Below are 18,379 nucleotides of genomic sequence, written 5' to 3'. Positions count from 1 at the left end.
CCATGACTTTTTCTGGAGCAGAATCAAAGGAAATAAAGGTCCTATCGATTGTGACACTTCCACCGAAGACCTCCCCACCATGACTCCATGACTCATCACCTTTTTACTTTTAATTTCCATGCATTATTAATATTATTCTAAATTCCTTTTAAGATTAAAACCTCATTGTTTAAAAACTTGAAATAGTAGAAATATGAATCAATGCCGCTGTTAGAGGAACGTAGGCACAGTTACCAAACTTCATTGCTAAAAATTATTCGATATGGAGAGTATATATTATTATTTACCAAACTTGAAATCGTTTTTATTTGACCTAGGTTTGTTTTATTTGAACTAGGATTGTTGTTCTAACAATATATTTGGTATATCATAGCATAACCTGCATTTAAATTGGTCAATACTCAACAACCATTATATATTATTATTATTTAAAGCTGGGGCTAGGGTTTTCTCTCTTAACATATGCATGGTGATTTGGAGAGTATAATATAGTCTAATATTTAATGTTAATGCCACAGTAAAAGAAGAAGATAAAGTTGCTTATGGAATAAGAAACACGTTTGGTGCTCTTCAATTATCACATAAATATTATTTTAATAATACAAAAAGAGAAGGAAAAGAATAGGAAACAAAGAACAAAAGTAAATATAAACACTACATGTACATGCACCCCCACAAAACTCCTTTATCTTTTTTCCATCTTTGTAATCACTTTTCTCTGCAACTCTCACAATGTTGATGTGATTCTCCACCCACACACTCACATATCCAAAAAATTCATCAAAACTTTTGTAAAAGAGAAAGCTTAGCCATGGTCTTCCCCTCCCTCCCAATCTATCTAGATCCACCCAACTGGACACAACAGGTATTAATTGATATTCAAGATTATTTCTTTCATTCTCTAGCATCTATTTTTCTTTATTCTTAATTTTATTTTGCTTAATTCCTTTTTTTCACTTTTTCTTTCTTTGGCTTCTTTATCAATAAAGTCACGTATATATAATTGATCAAAAAACAGATATTCCTACACACACTATAATCAATCTTTTTTTCTTGAATATATTGTACATAGATATTCTTACACACTTATTCATTATTCAATTATATAGCTTGTTTTCTTTATTAATTTGTTTTTATGAAACGAAAATAATTTGTTTCCTTACACTTTTGTTATAAAATAATTTAATCAGCAAGTAGGAATTGATATTGGCGATCAAAATCCATCAGCTTTGCAACCGCTATCAGCTTCAACGATGTCTGTCACCGTTGAAGCTGATGGCAGCTACCAAGGGTCTAGAAGACCAGTATCAATGACCGATCGAGCTAAGATGTCAAAGATACACCAGAATGATGCTGCAGCAGCACAGAAATGTCCAAGATGTGAATCAACAAACACAAAGTTCTGTTACTACAACAACTACAATCTTTCACAACCACGCCATTTTTGCAAAACTTGTCGTCGTTATTGGACTAGAGGTGGTGCACTTCGAAACGTTCCTGTTGGAGGTGGTTGTAGAAGGAACAACAAAAGAAGAAAAAGTAATTCAGCATCAAAATCACCTCTGAAACCTAATCATAACGATCATCTCCAGGTCGGTGCCGGTGCTGCTGGTGGTTCTAGCTCAGCAAGGGCAAATTCTTCTTCTAATAATGGTTGCACTAATTCTAATGTGAATGTTGGAATGCCTCATTTTCCAACACAATTTCCATTTGTAACCTCTTTAGATCGTCATAGCGACAATAGTTATGTTTCTGAGGGCATTGGTTCTTTGTTGGCCAAAAATATGAGCAATAGTACTACAACTAATGTTGAGTTTCAACTTGGTAGTGGTTCTTCAATTGGTAATGGTAATGGTGGCTCTTTGTTGATACCAAATGGCATTGGTGAACAATGGAGGTTTCCGAATTCGCTACAAGTTCATCAACGACAATATCAACAATTCCCTTTCTTGAGTAATTTGCAACCACAAATTGGATTATTTCAATTTGGTGGAGAAAATAATGGAGAGCCACAAAGAAATTTGTTTCGGTCGAAGGAAACATATTCTTCAAGTGTTAGTATTGGAATGATGCCTCAAGTTAATACAGTTAAAGTGGAAGAAAACAATCATCAAGGTTTGAGTTTGCCAAAAAATCTCTTGAATGGTTCAGGAAATAGTAATGATCTATTTTGGAATGGAAATGGAAATGGAAGTGGTAATGAAAATGCATGGAATGAAGTTCCTAGTTTCACTTCACCACCTTGTGATCCTCAAATCTAGTGCTTTTGGTTTCTTAATTAATGGAGCAGCATATTTTTATGATCATATATAGAAATGATCCAAGGTATAATTAGAGTGTTAGGTTCATTAGTTCACTTGCTAACTATGGAATATTATGAAATTTCACCATTAGCTATATGTGTGTGTTATGAGGGAAGATAAAGGAGAAGAATGATTGCTAAACTTTGTATTTCTAAATGGTATGCAACTCTTATATTCATCATTCTAAGTTGTGGTTATTAATTTATGATCAAGTTGTGTTTACGCTGCGAACCTTGATATTGCAGTTAAATGTACCTTAATTCAGATGGCGCGGATTTCGGTTGTGATATTGTGTAGATCTCTATAACCTTAGTTACAAAATTTTGAAATAACCAAAGAAATTTGCAGACAGAATAAGGCAAAATTCATCCCTAATTTTATTTTAAGTGTAAAAGACGTCAAATTTGGTGGCCGAATTTATTTTATTCGTCTTTAATTTTTGTCGTTATTTCAATTTTTCCGGTAATAGTGTGTACAATTGTTTTCAAATTATAGCTATGATTATATTATTTCCTAGTTAATAACTTTGTTCAAGATTTCTTATTCAAAAGTATAGCAAATACAATATTAAAGTTTGAAATGAGTGTTGATGTATCTCTTTGTTTATTGAGTATTTGTAGCATATGGTGTGAAAATTAATTTCAATATTACATGGTTAATGTCAGAAATCTGATCCTTTTCTTTGTTTTCATAGAAGTCCTTATTTTCTTTCCAAATACAAAAAAACAAACAAAAGAAAATATGTGGCTAATTGAGAGATATAGACAAAAATGTTTGAGACAAAAGTAATCGTCATATTTGAACATCATGTACGTAAGAAATTCTGGCATACAAAAGATAGAACCTTTTAGGGATAATTTGACTATTAATATACAATTCTAAATTCCCACGTTTTACTACATATTCATTGTATAGGAAGAAGAATCCTCTATTTTTCAAACATATAAATTTCATTTATCAGAGTAGAATATTCATACATATACTTGGAGAGAGTGAGATAAATTGGGAAGAGGAGAATATGAATGACTTTAGATCGTGGTGGAGAGTAAGGACACAAAGCAGGAAAAATAGACGTACATGGAAGTGCGATAGAGAGGGGTTTGCCGGTTTGGAAAAGTTTATGTTAAATAACCCAGGGTTAAATAAGTAAATAGTTTCCCTAAATATACCAACATTATTTAGTCCCAATAAAATATTTGTTAGGTTTTTGGTCCCTCTAAAGTTTTTTATTTATGAAATTAGTTCTTGCTCTAGTATAATACTCAATGTAGAGCAGAGACTAATTTCATAAATGAAAAATTTTGGAGAGACCAAAAGCCTAAGAAATATTTTAGGAAAACTAAAATCAAATGTTGGTATATTTAAGGGATCATTTACTTATGGGTTAAATAAGTTTTTGGTCCCTATAAAATTGGTAACTTTTAAGTTTAGTCCTTACTTAATTTTAATAGCTTTTTTAGTCCCTGCAAAAAAAAATTACTTCTAATTTTAGTCCTTGTTAAAACAAAGTTTGTTTAATGATCCTTAAACTCTTAAGTTTTTTAACGATTTTTTTGAGACAAGTATAGAACACTATGAAAGGTTTATTTTTACTAAAATTTAGAATATTTTAACATGAAACGAATTAAATATGAATTTTTTAAAACGTCAAAAGTTAAAGATAAAAGTAATACAATCTGGACGTAAAAATCAAATTTTGAGATAATTTTTTGCGGATGAACTTTTAGTAATGTTCTTAACACGTCTAAAAAAATTGTTCAAAAACTTAAAACTTTAAGCATAAATTAAGAAAATTTAAATTGAGAATGGACTAATACTGAGTGTATATTTTTTTTTTGTAGGGACTAAAAGAACTATTAAAATTAAGTAAAAACTAAACTTAAAAAGTCTCAATTTTACCTGGACTAAAAACATATTTAACACTTTACTTATTTAACCCAATAAACAATTTAGTGACCGAATGATTTCAGTAGCCATAGCGATGGATTTAATGATTAAAATTTGAAGTCGGACGTTAAATCAATCTCTAAAACGGTTGCTAGATCAATTTGCAAAATTTTGCTTAACAAATGGTCGCTAATGTTAGTGACCGGTTAAGTGATTGATTTGTCCCTCAAAAAAAAAAAAGTGATTGATTTGTCATTTAGGCCTTTAAATCAATCACTATATGACTGATTTTTGTAATTAACATTAACACTTACATCTAGTATATGAATTCAAGCGATATTAATTTTAAGGAAAATGCTAGATATCAAGAATGATTTTATCAAAAAAGATTCAAGAATGACATGGCAGAATAACCACCTTTAGATTTCAATCTTATTTATTAACCTTTTATAAAAAAAAAAATACATAACACCCACCACCCCCATGATTTCCGGCCAGCCTGAGATTTTATTGGCTAACATTAATTTCGGGACAATTTCTTGATAAAATCTAAGGGTGATTATTCTGCCATGTCATTCTTGAATCTTTCTTGATAAAATTTTTCTTGATAAATAGCATTGCTCTAATTTTAAAGTTTCATTTTCCACATTAACACTTAGAAGAACTTTCTCCATTATTGCACGTGCTTTGATCGTATGCAGTGTGTTGCACACTTTCAGGACCGGTCTAAGGATTAAACGTTCCAAGCTAAAGCTTTAGGCCTTAAAAAAATTTGTCATAAAAAATCTAAAGAAAAATGAATGTAATTATAAATATATAATGAGAAATTAACTATATATGTTTGTCAATTCTTCCTTAAAAAAAAATGTTTGTCCAATTCAGTTAATCAAAGTGTCCTATATTATCCTCATTGAGTGAGATTTAATCCTTACCAAAACATGATTTTATTTTTATAAACCTTGTTAAGTTCTTTAAGGGACAAGCAAACGAAGTTGCTCATAGTTTAGCTCAAACGGCTACGTCGGAAGCTAGTTTCCGTTTCTGTTATAACATCCCAATATGTATTGAATCTATTATCAATAATGAAATGAGTTAAGTATGTTCCTCTAAAATACATGATTTTATTTTTATAAACCTTGTATCATTTTTTATTTTATTTTAGAAGGACTCATTTTGTTTTAGAACTTTAAACTCGTACCTGCACATGTTGTAGTTTTTTTTTCGACAAAATGTTGTAGTTTTTTTTTTTTGTTACAACCGTCACATGTTGTAGTTACTACAGTGATATTGGATTTAGATTTAATGCGAGATTACAGTGATATTGGATTTAGATTTAATGCGAGATTAAAACTCGTCTCTTTAAATCTAATGATTTCGTGATAATCGTACCCTTACTTTAATGAAATCAGATTCTCGATGATAACTTATGCCACCACATTCGCGTAATTAAGACATTATTGCCCTTTTTTCTTTGTGGGTGTCGGAGTTTGAACACTAGACCTTATATATATTATGCATTGTCCCTACCTATTCAGCTAAACTCATGAGGACCATCAGTGTCCGTTTGATCCAGATGATATGTTCCAAAAAATACGTACATAGCTTAATTTTTATTTTATAATTAAAAATATCTAGCTTGAATTTGTACCTCCAATACTGATCAAATCACTATTAACGTACATTATATTTTGCAATTTAATTAATCTTTTTCTCTTGGGAGCTAATTTAATAAAAGGACGGAGATCACTCTTTTTGGTGGGAGCAAAGTAAAAATGATTTGTACCTTGATAACTCAATTTCATGAAAGATATATATGATTTCTCCATGCATGATTTTTGTCACGTTTAATCAAGCTTTAGTTTGATCTGACCAATTGCTGCAATAGAGTATAGTACGTCCAACTTTAACTTTTTAAATCATCTTAATAGAAACTTCAAATTCCTAGACCTCTCTACATCTCATATTTTGAGAAGCCCTTTTTTTTTTTTTTTTTGTATTGATTGGGTTACTTCTTAATTTTAAGTTTTAACCCTTCGAAGGGAAAAAAAAAAGCATTTTGAATACATCCAATTTGGGACCATGAAGGTGTGTAAGAGAGAGGGGAGGCACGTGGTTTTAGCAGCATTAGAAGTAATAGAGTACAATTATGGCTAAACTGATTATGTACTTGTTGTTTGTGTTTCATATGTTAGAAGAAAAAAAAATTCCAAAATCCTTCAAAAGATTATGCTACTTCTTTATAACTATTACAAAAATGAGTACATAATAGTTTTAATTGAAAGCCACTTGGAGAAGTTAATAATCAAATGGTACACATCTCTTTTTGTTCTTAATTAATCCTCCAATTTTTAGAGAAAATGACTTTAGTTAATCGAGAGTTGAGCGATCAAAATTAGACTAAGTCTTGATTAAATTATAATTATTACACGTAGTACTCACTTAAATATCCAAAAATATAGTACACCCTCCGGTCACTAATATAAGCAAAAGCTTGATTTTTAGATTCATTCATTAAATGACGTATATAGTCTATATAAAGACTACATACGTCATTTAATGAATGAATCTAAAAATCAAACTTTTGCTTATATTAGTGACCGGAGGGTGTATTTCTTTAATCTTATGTCATAAATATGTCATAAATATTTTAGTCATTAATTTAATTTTAAAAGAAATAATATTTTGCGATTAATGACTTACTAATGTTGGCTTCTCATTTTTCTTTATCTAAGTTTTGTTTCAAAATACGATGAAGTTCATGAAATAATGAACTACTTTCAGCTATGAGATTTGTTATCACTAACCTAATTGTGATTATGATGTTGGTCAAATGATGATCCAATAAAGATTTTACACATATGGTATCCGAGATTTTGGGTGTTCTAATTTTCGCAATTACCGAAGCTACTTGTAACAAGGAATAAAGGTACATAGTCAAAGAAAGAAAAAAGAATCTCTCCTTGTTGGAGGGAACAATGAACGAAAGTTGTTTCGTTGGTCGGTTGGTTGTAGTGTGTTGATGATGGTATGGTAATGGTAATCACAAAGATTTAGTGTAGTCGCAAAAAAAAAAAATGAAATAACTCTTTATTTATTTTTTAGGTAAAATAGCATAATTCAATTTAATCATTGTATTGTATTTAGTCAATAAAGAAGATATGAAGTTGATTTAAGGGTTGGGTGTGAAAGTTATGCAGTATAGTGATAAAGGTAGTTTGTGATAAAAGGTGTTTTTGGCTACGAATAATGGATTGATTCAATAAGGGATCTAGGTTCTTTAAGTATGTGGTATGGGGTTTGATTTATGTCTTATCTGTATAAGGAAAATTTTATTGGAATCGGAGTTCAATTCATTGACGGAGATTAGTCGTTGTTAAACGGCGGTAAAAACTTCCTAACAATATCATAGTAACAAAAAAAAGTAGGTTTCCGCTTGATTTTCATCTTCAACAAATACAACAAATTAACAATAATAATTAACGTTACTAACAGATGTTTCAAACAAAATCTATTTAGTCATTGAAAAAAATTATAATAGTTTAGTATATGTGAAAAATAAATTGGCACATTTTAATTCTATATGTCATCTGCATCCCATCATTGATGTTTTTTTGTTCCCATGTGTGGTTGATTCTCTTCCTAAAAATCACATTAAGTGTGTTTTTTGTAGCTTTGGTTCCTTAGTCGGCACAATTATTGTCTTGCCATGTCCGTTTCTTTTCTTCTTGTTAAAGAGACTCACATCGGACAAAAGATGACAAGAACGTGTGTTTATAATTGGAGGCAATACTCACCTCATAAGAAGGTTTTGTGGGGTTGTGTTATGCCCAACCACGATTTCTAAGATGATATCAGAGCCCTCCGTTAAGATCCATTGGGTCACCTGCTATTAGATCTTCGCTATCGAACCAATCACCATTTATGTCTACGAACCAAGCCCAATAGTGCTGGTCGTGATGTGATGTGTTAAAGAGTCTAACATCAGATAAAAGATGGCATAAACATGTGTTTATAAGTGGGGGCAATCCTCATCTCACAAGCCGGTTTTATGGGATTGTGTTAGGCCCAACCATGATTTCTTAGACTTCTGTCTGTGTCGATTTGTACTTTATTCAAATAAGGCTTAATGTTGAGATCTCGTTCACTAAGAATTCATTCCCATTAAACCATACATGATTCCTACCCACTTCATAGAGTAATTCGAACTTTCTAGAATCAAAGTCACCTCAAAGTACAACCCAGTAAAAAGTGTCTAGAAGTGTACTAATCAGTCATATGTTGAACTTCATTAAGAGAGTTCGTTCCCATTAACATATCTTGTTGATATTCATCAATGTTGAGTTGATTTTGTTTAACAAATCTAAGGGTGTGTTTGGATGGAGGGTTTGGGAGGGGAAGGGAGGGGAGGGTTTACTTTTCATTTTTAAATTACGGATACTATGAAATGTTTTATAAAAAGTTAACATATTAACATGATAAACAATCATATAATACTTCAATCACACTTAATTTATTTTAGAAAAACATGTTATATAGTCCGTAATTTAAAAACGAAAAGTAAACCCTTCTCTCCCTTCCTCTCCCAAACCCTCAATCCAAACACACCCTAAGTTAAGTTACATTAATTTCCAAATGTAATAATATCATTATCATATAGGTGAGCCGATATGGAGTGAAACTTGTTCCAGTCGACTTAGAGTTCCTTATAGCCTTAGCCTATATAACTTCTTGTAAGGTTTCATGTCATTTCCTTACAGTATGGTTGATGGTCAGTATAGCGGTGGAGCCAAGACCCTAGTATAGAAGGTTCAAACTTTGAGTTCTTGGACCTTTTGGGCTAGTGGTGCAAAAATATATATCATGGGTTCAAAAGGAAAAATATATAGAAAATTGCTTTTCTAACATGTTTTTTCCCTAAAAATACATAGAAAATACATTTTTTCTCTCAACGATAGTTAACTACTGCTGACTCTCAACTGCAGTTAACTACTGCTGGCTAAAAAAAAAAAATGTAGCAGCACCTAAAGTTCGGAATCCCAAGCAAATAACAAGAAGCTTTTGCTGGAATACTTTCTGATGATGTCCACATGTCTAGGCGTGAAAATGTTCTCTCTGTTTCCTTGGCAGCTTTTGCTTTTTAATGACGTCCTTCAACATGTTAATTTGTTGAACCTCTCTTACTTTCCGTGATTCCAATATCTATTCCTTCATGCATGGTTCCATTTCCCTGTTTCCTTGCTCCCACATTAATGCAATCATTCATATATGTTAGATTCTTCGCCACCTATCTTCAACTGTGTACAAAGCGGGCATAGCAACAACCAAATGAGGACCCTCGTCCTATCAAAGGAGTTAGGATCCTCTCCATTTGATAAAACAAACGGAGTTCACAATTTGTAAAGAGACAGACACATAAAATAGTGGGTTCTACCATTAAGTAAATCCCACCATCATTAATTATTGTTTACTTTTTTTCAAACTTTTTTGAGTCTATATCTCTCCAAATAGAAGAAATAGAGAGGATCTTAACTCCTATCAAAGTTACCATGAGCTACCGTAATTTTATATTAAAAAATAATAACAAATGTCTCAGGAGCATTAGTTAAGAAAATATATGTAATAAATTTCTTAGAATTTTTTGCAATCATGATTTTAAAACCGTAAAATGTGTTATTTTTTATGTAATTTTCTTTGTTTTGTTTATTTCCAATGTCACGGGGGCTCGAGTTAGCATGGACTTTTTATATTTTAAAAAAGTTAAAAAGTGTATTTTCTTTTTTTTGAAAATTGGGGTGGTTAATTGGTCATGATTGTGACAAAACTACTTTGATATACAAAAACATTATGGTGTGGGTGAGGAGTTGAGATCCTCTAGGTTTATAAAAATAAGGGTTAATTAAGTAAATAGTCCCTATAAATATTCAGAATTTTGTTTTTAGTCTTTATAAAATAAAATCACACTTTTTAGTCCCAATAAAATTTTCCATCAGCATTTTTAATCCTATAAAATTTTCCATCAGCATTTTTGGTCCCTATAAAATTTTACCATCAACATTTTTAGTCCCTAAAATGCTTAAGGAACAGGGACTAAAATGTGTGATTTTATTTTGTAGGGATTAAAAACAAAACTATGAATATTTATAGGGACTAAAAACTTAATTAACCCTAAAAATAAATAGAGATTGTCATTATGAAATAGATAAACATAAAAAATAGGTGGTGAGTCCTATTATTAAATGGATCCTTACATCATTAATTATTTTTAATATTTTTTGTGTCTTTATCTCTCCAAATAAAGAAAATGGAGCGGATCTAAACCCACGCGCTAGTTGGGGAAAAATCATAAATGTCTATTAGTGGAGATAAGTTTGGTTATTATAAGCGATTGTGTGGCGAAATCGTCATCTATATTTAACTTTATTTTTTTTTTAGGAGATGTATTTAAGTTTACTTTTACTATTGATGATTGATCATAAATTTCAATAAATTAATCATCAATATTTTTTAATTTAATATCAATTTTTATTTATGTTTATATATATATATATATATATATATTTATATATATATATATATATATATATATATATATATATATATATATATATATGTTTATTAGATTTCAATTTTTATATTTTACAAGGACAAATCATCGATTTTCTTATTCTATGCCATAGATTTTTAACTCAACTCATATTTTGGATAAAAAAATTAAGGGAAATGTTAACGAGTGCCCCTAGGGCACTCTTTAAGCACTTTAATTAGTAAGTTCTTTATGAAAAGTTGTGTATTGAGTGCATTGGAAATTGTAATAGTTGACTTTTTAAAAAAATAATTACTACATTTGGTATGCTTAAAGAGTGTCCTGGGGGCACTCGTTAACAAGACCCAAAAATTAACCAAAGAGATATTGCATGATAAATTTCATAATTATCTTATTATATCTTATTGTGTCATAAACCACTGGACCGTCTCTTATATATCTGACCAACAAATTAACCATAAATTTTTATGTAAAAAACATAAATATTTTGGAGATTCAAAGTCTCATACAAACATGACTTTGTTGATGAACCAAGAAACACTAAATGAGTTCTTGACTTATATCTTGGAGCATGACTAAATGAGGTACTAGACTATGTATTTGTTTTTAATTCAAGTTAACACTTAAGAAAAATCTAACACCGTTAATAAAGAGGATGTGACTGTTTTTTACATATTAAAGGAATGTAAGAGTCATTTAAAGAGAATTTAGGAGAGGTCGTAGTTACCACATATAAAATTTAGGAGAATTTAGGAGAGGTCGAATTTAGGAGAATCTAACACTGTTTTTTTCTTCATACAATTTCAACTGTGGTAGTTACCACATATAAAATTAAACCTAAATACATAGATAAATATACAATTGAATATAAATAAAAAAAAATCTAAAGTTCTTGCTCATGTTTCTTAAAATTTACTAATTTAGTGACATCACATAATTTTTAATGGAGAGAGAACTAAAATTGTTAAACAGCTTTTTAAAAAAAAAAAAAAAATAAAGCTAGTGGGGGCAAGTACCTTCCGTTCCTACTCCTGCCGATCACATATATAATGTCTCACTTTTTTTTTTTTATAAGGCCAAGAGACAGGTTGGGCATCCGAGAGAGTCTGAAACATCCCAACTAGGTTGGCACCCAACAGAAACCCCCATCATCTGCCGCCTTTCCAATACGTAAATTTTATTAAAAAAGGAGAAAAAATTTACAAAGAGGGGGGACTAAGCCAATACCCTCCAAAGAAAAGAAAAGAAAAGAAAATATATACAGAGTACTCAGGAGCAAACAATTAAGGAAATCTAAAGTTCGGTAACCCATGTCTGTCCCTAGCAAAAGCCGCTCCCAAAGATGGAGGCAACAACGTGAACCAGACTGTGTCTTGAATATCACGCCCCAAAGCTGCAAGGCCATCAGCACAGACATTTCCTTCACGGAAGATATGTGAGCAAAGAAGAAACAAATTATTTTGAAAACAGTTATGCCACCGGTTCCGAAGACGAACAAGAATAAGAGATGGTTTATGCAAGGCTTGAACCGCACTAATAGAATCACTTTCGAGCCATAAATGAGACCAGCTGTTAGTAACCGCATATTCTATAGCCATTAAGATGCCCAAAATTTCTGATTCAAAGATAGAAACCATACCAATATTGCTAGCGAATCCACCAAGAAAAGTTCCGCGAGAATCCCGAAAAATACCACCGCAAGCAGACATCAAATTCCTCACCGAACCATCCGTGTTGGCCTTAACCCAAGGGACGGTGGGAGCCTTCCAAATAACCGGTATAATGTCTCGGACACGCCTATGAAGAGGAGAAACAAACAGATTTTCTAAAATAGCAACATCTGAATGTAAACAATAACCTGTAGAAATGCCTCCCGACATTGCAATCATTGAAGAAATCTTGGCCAAAGTCGCATGCAGGGATATGGAGGAAGCATTAAAATGGACCGCGTTTCGGGCTAACCAAATGGAGTGCACCGTGTGCACAATGGCCTCGACCAGCACATCACGCAGCTGAGAGCTGCACCGCAGCAGAATGCAGGATAGCAGCGCTGCTGGAGAAGTAAGGGATATTGTTCTTTGTAGCTTGATGTCGAGCCATACCCAGATGGTATATGAAAAAGAGCACTCCATAAATAAATGCATTGAGGATTCTGCCTGCTTGGAACATAACGGACACATGGAAACCAAAGTGCAGCCCCTAGACTGTAAATTTTCATCGGTTGGAAGCTTGGATAACATAAACTGCCAAAAAACAAATGAATGGGACGGAGGGATGCAAGAGCGCCAAATAACAGAGGACCAATCTAACTTTGGCGGATCTGGATTAAGGAATTGGAAAGCAAGTTTGGCAGATAGCTCACCATCCGTTGAGTGAATCCAGACACACTTATCCGGCAATGGGGAAACCGGAAGAGTGACTTGCATAATTTGTGATGCCACTAACGGGAAATCAAGAATAATGCGAGGGATATTCCATTTACCATCAGCAATAACAAAAGAAAGATTCTCCTTCAGACCGGGAAACAAATGAGGGGGCAGATCCATCATGGAAACAAGAGAGCTACCCATCCAATTGTCAAACCATAACTGTATATTTTCACCGTTACCAATGATCCATCACGTATTGTCACGAACCATAGAAAATTTATCTTTCACCCCTAGCCAAATAGAAGATTTGAAGTAGCTACTTCTAGGCCTACCATAGGAAAGGAATCGCTTCTGAAATAAATTGGAGCTGTGAGAGTTTTGTGTAAATAACTTCCAGCCAAGATGAAGTAGTAGAGCATCATTGATGGCACGAGTGGGTTTAAGATCTAGACCACCGGCATCCCAAGGGCGACAAACCATGAACAATGGATTTTACAAGTTGAATCCTACCCATGATAGACAATAAGACACCTTTCCAAGTAGCAAGCTTCACCTTAATTCTATCAATAATATGCTGGAAGTATATGCATTTTGGCTTTCCTTGGAAAATGGGGCAGCCAAGGTATTAAAACGGGATAGAACCGACCGTGAATCCTGAAAGATGAGCGATCATATTTCTCCTTGCAATTGTCATAGCACTAGTATAAAGTTTGTTTTTGTCAAAGTTAATCACTTGACCAGACACCTCTGAATAATCATGAAACACCTTCAACAGACATCAGATGTTCTTTCCTGAACCCACACAACAGATAAAAACATCATCAGCATAAAGAATGTGGGTCGGGAGGGAGACACCCCGACAATATGACATAGGCTGAAGCGCATTAGAGCTCCGCTCCATCTCGAGAACCCTACTAAGAACCTCTTCCGCGAGATAAAATAAAAGGGGGGATAAGGGATCCCCCTGACAGACACCTCTGTTACAAGTAAAATAACCCACCACATTACCATTCACAAGAACAGACATATGAGCAGATCGCAGAATCGCCAGGATCCAGTCACAAAATAAATTGCCGAACAAAAACTGGTGTAAAACCGCGATCAAAAACTTCTTATCCAACGTGTCAAATGCCTTGCGGATATAAACCTTGATCGCAATATTTCCTCCAAATTGCTTCTTATTTAACAAATTAATCATCTCATAAGCAAGAATTACACAATCTGAAATACTACCGTCACGAACAAAACCTCTTTGCTCCGGGGATATGATGCGCATACATATGATTGCAAGACGCTCAGCTAGAATTTTCGTGACAATTTTAAATTAGAAATTGGCCAATGCAATAGGTCGAAAATCAGCCATAGAAGCAGCACCAGGTTTTTTAGGAATAAGGACCAATATATTTGAATTTAAATTCGGAATAATAACTCCAGTGTAAAAAAATTCCTGAACGGAACTCACCACGTCGGCTGCCACAATGTCCCAAAAGTGTTGATAAAAATGTCCCCCAAACTCATCAGGACCTGGGGCGCCATCTCCATTCATAGCAAACACTGCCTTTCTTATCTCATCCGCTAAAGGCATACCCGTCAACATATTGTTCTCATCATTAGAAACCATCGGTGGGATGACTCTCTCAACCAAATCGTTGACAACACAATCATTTAGAGTGCCAAAAATATCTTGAAAATAATGCACGACATGGTTCTCCATTCCCCGCTGATCAGTAATGCGCATTTGACCATCCAATAAAAGAGAAATAGGTTTAGCTGCAGTTTTAATACGTGATATAAGGTGAAAGTATGTTGTATTACGGTCACCATGAATGAAGCTTTGATTTCTCACTTTTTCACGCCAAAACTGATCTTGGCAATTCATAGCTCTAGTCAAAGTCATCTGAGCTTGTAATTCCAAATTATGAAGGTTTGCATCAATTCCCGAAGCATCAATAAGATTCTGAATATGCAAAACCTCCTCCGATGCTAGCTGCACTTGTCTCTGGACATTGCCAAAGACCGACCTATTCCAAACTTTGAAAGCATCCTTGACACGTAGCAAATTTGTCTGAAGTTTGTGCATTCCGCTTCCAACAACCTCCTTTTTTCCATATTTTCAAGAGTAACGAGCGACAATCCTCGTGCAAGGTCCAAGTCTGAAAAAATTTGAATGATGTTGTTCTTCGAATTAATGAGAAATCCGAGTGAAGTAAAAGAGGATGATGATCAGAGTGAAATCGCACAAGAGCTGTGCAAGAAGTAATGCCCCAAAAATTTGTCCAAGCTTCGTTACAGATAGTACGGTCAAGTCGGAGAAAAACAGAATCAGAGTCCAACCTGCCATTATTCCAAGTAAACTGCACCCCATTAGTATTCAAGTGTAACAACATATTAGCATTAGTCCACGACATGAAGTCATTACAAGATAACGAAGGAGGTAAACGACGGCCTCGTTTTTCATGAGCACCAAGAACCGCATTGAAATCACCTAAAAAAAACCACGGACCCATCAAAGAATTTTGTATCCTAGTCAAATCTGCCCAAAGGTTTCTCCGAAGAAGGTAAGAAGTGCTAGCATAAATTCCAGCAATATAGAGTCTAGTTCCTCTGCAAATATATTCCAGAACCAGACATTGAGAAGAGACAAAAATCACATTATAAACATAGTCCGAACGCCACACAGCCCAAAGGTTTGGAATGAGAGGATCCCTGTTATTCACACAATAATTAAACACATTTATATTTCTCCAAAAACCAGCTAGGAACAGAATCATACTCCACCATAGGTTCCGCAATAAAAACCAACGACGGATTATGCAACCGACACATATCCGCAAACGCAAGACGGGAATCATTGTTACCGATTCCCCTAATATTCCAGTAGATAATATTCATTTAAATGGTGGGAGTGGACCCCTAGAGCGGGTTTTTGGTGGAACCTGTGGCATATTCAATTTTTTCTTTTTCTGTGACTTCGAAACTACCTCAATAAAAGGTGCCTCTTCGTTGACCGCATCTTTTGACAACCAATCTTGCATAAAATTCAAGTCCTTCTGTACTACCGGATGCATTGGCACACCCTCAGGCGCCGCAATACTACTGACATCTAATGGTTTATCGCGGACAGGAGACAAAATATGCACATGACGTTCTACTTCATTTCTAACGATATCATCAGTAACCTTATCAATGCTAGATGTATTATTTGTAATAGCAGGATTAGTTACCGCGGGAGCCGGAATTGATGTTGATAATTCCTCTGTGGTATTACGAGAAGCACCCTCAAGATCATGTGCTTCCGTTGTCCCTTGTAGCGCTGCCTCTTCTGCTACTTCAAATGTAATTTGGAGAGGGATACTTGTATCTTCGTGCTGACTTGTATCAATTCCCTGCTCCAATTCTGTAGTTTCGAGTTGGGTGTCCATAGTGGCGGTTGCCTCTTCTCTGTCACACGCCTGTTTTATCTTGGTTTTCGGGTGCCAAACATTGATTACGTTTGAACCTTTTTAACCGGTGATATCTCATTTTTTCTTGGGAAGGGAAAAAATAAGCAAAACCCTTGAGAATCGAGGTCCGGGAGTTGTTTTCGCTACGGGAAGGTGTTAGGCACCCATAACGACTATAGTATCCTATAGGAACCGTCTTTACTTTCTACGCGCGCGCTTTATTTTTAAATGCTATTTGGAAAATGATATTTACACCTAAGAGTTTTCTAAGTGAAGAATTGGAGGGAGAAGAATGTTTGATTTTTTATTTTATTTGAATTGAAGGAATTTTGCTCCTTGCCTACGTACCCGTTTAAGGGATCAAATCCACCGTAGTTCTCTTCCAAAAAAATGTTTTTGTTTTTGTTGGTTGATTTTAAGTTTGAAAATGGAATTTTGAAGAATGAGAGGGAGAGGCCTCAAGGGCATAAGATTGTGAAATTGTGAGGTTTGATTAGTGATTTTGGAAAAAAGTCAAGTATGATTAATTTTCATTGAAATTTGATTAAGAAAATAAAGAGAAAATGCAAAGGAGTTTTGACTCCTATATTTTTTGGAAAAGGTTTTCAAGTGATGTTGTTCAAGTTTTTTGGAAAATTTATTTTTTCTAAGTGTAAATCCTAAACATTCATCTAAACATGCAATCCTAAACATACATCTAAACATGCATATCCTAAGCATATATCTAAAGTAACCATGTGAGGTGTGTGCTAGTGTCGGTGCTTGTGTCGGTGTACATCATTAGAGTCCATTGTCCTTTACATCATTGGCCTATATACATGCTATGGTCTTGCAAGAAATTAAAATTGCATGAAGTAAAATACAAAATTCCTAGGCTTCACATTCTAAGTCTTGGTAAAATTTAAAGTGCAAGAAATAAAGTGAAGAAGGAGATGAAGTATGGAATGCTCATGAGATGTACGAAACATGAAGTAAAGTGGTTAGTAATAATAGGCATAGAATAGTAGAAAAAATTGGCAAAGAAATAAGGCATAATAACATAGTAAAATGGCAAGAAAAAGTGGCAAAAATGCACTTAATAGAATACCAAAACTCCAAAGCAAGCAAGAGACCCATAACTCTCACATTTTGACATTTTTCAAAGGGTTTTATGTTCAGCCCCATATGTGAGAGTTATGAGAAACACAAGTCAAGGACTATGGCATTTTATTAAGCCTATTTTGCACTAATTCACATGTTAAAGAATCAAGTAACTTGCCATATAAGGAGTCAATTATCACATATAACAAACCAGCACCAAAACACCAAATCAATCACCAAACAATACTCCAAAATTATTCAACAAACCACAATTATTATGAACCAAACAATTGGAATTAAAACATGCAAAAAAAAATTCACAAAATTGGACAAAACAACACAAAATTCAAACAATTTCTCCATGTATTTTCTCTAACAATTTTCAGCATACAAAATTAACAAGAAACAAACCTAAATCGTTCAACAAAAATTGCAACAAGAATTCACCCAATTTTACAAATTTTTATCAAGATTTTCAACAAAAAGTAAAAGAAAAAGCATTAAACCAAGGCAAAATAATTTTCTAGTATTTCTTGATCAATCTTGACATGCAATATATCAAAATTAATCAAAACATACTAGAAAAATTATAGGAATTTTCTTGGAATTTTTCAAAGAGATCTTAGGCATGCAAAGGTGTATTCAGCTAGAAATAGTGTAGTAAACAGCAAGAAAATAAGGAGAAAATAGTAACAAAAGTCCAGGCCCAAGGTGAAATGGATCCTGGATCATCCAAACGCGTTAGGAGCGTTG

General features: G+C 33.6%; 2 protein-coding genes across 2 annotated transcripts; one reads left to right on the top strand and one right to left on the bottom strand.

Moving 5' to 3' along the window:
* Window positions 1-615: 615 nt before the first annotated feature.
* On the top strand, window positions 616-2,484 carry LOC146905088 (dof zinc finger protein DOF3.6-like). Its single transcript, XM_085725646.1, has 2 exons — window positions 616-865; window positions 1,191-2,484. The coding sequence occupies exons 1-2, from the start codon at window positions 812-814 to the stop codon at window positions 2,259-2,261; spliced, it is 1,125 nt and encodes a 374-aa protein (XP_085581772.1). The 5' UTR covers window positions 616-811; the 3' UTR covers window positions 2,262-2,484.
* An 11,943-nt stretch (window positions 2,485-14,427) lies between these two features.
* On the bottom strand, window positions 14,428-15,995 carry LOC146905087 (uncharacterized). Its single transcript, XM_085728439.1, has 3 exons — window positions 15,856-15,995; window positions 15,344-15,809; window positions 14,428-15,198 (listed from the first exon to the last, which is right to left on the bottom strand). The coding sequence occupies exons 1-3, from the start codon at window positions 15,993-15,995 to the stop codon at window positions 14,428-14,430; spliced, it is 1,377 nt and encodes a 458-aa protein (XP_085584565.1).
* Window positions 15,996-18,379: the final 2,384 nt, after the last annotated feature.

The sequence above is a fragment of the Medicago sativa genome, chromosome 7 (assembly GCF_051527215.1).
Source record: "Medicago sativa cultivar Bolivia chromosome 7, Bolivia_mono, whole genome shotgun sequence".
Classification (NCBI taxonomy): domain Eukaryota; kingdom Viridiplantae; phylum Streptophyta; class Magnoliopsida; order Fabales; family Fabaceae; genus Medicago; species Medicago sativa.
This window is presented reverse-complemented; position numbering and strand designations above follow the sequence as displayed.

Bases quoted from the DNA above. Each gene is read 5' to 3' on its own strand.
- LOC146905087 (XM_085728439.1), bottom strand. From the start codon at position 15,995: ATGAATATTATCTACTGGAATATTAGGGGAATCGGTAACAATGATTCC. The intron at 15,810-15,855 runs GTTTTTGGAGAA...TGTGAATAACAG, and splicing joins TATGATTCTGTTCCTAGCTG to GGATCCTCTCATTCCAAACC. The intron at 15,199-15,343 runs GTGCGATTTCAC...GGAAAAAAGGAG, and splicing joins TTACTTCTTGCACAGCTCTT to GTTGTTGGAAGCGGAATGCA.
- LOC146905088 (XM_085725646.1), top strand. From the start codon at position 812: ATGGTCTTCCCCTCCCTCCCAATCTATCTAGATCCACCCAACTGGACA. The intron at 866-1,190 runs GTATTAATTGAT...TAATTTAATCAG, and splicing joins CACCCAACTGGACACAACAG to CAAGTAGGAATTGATATTGG.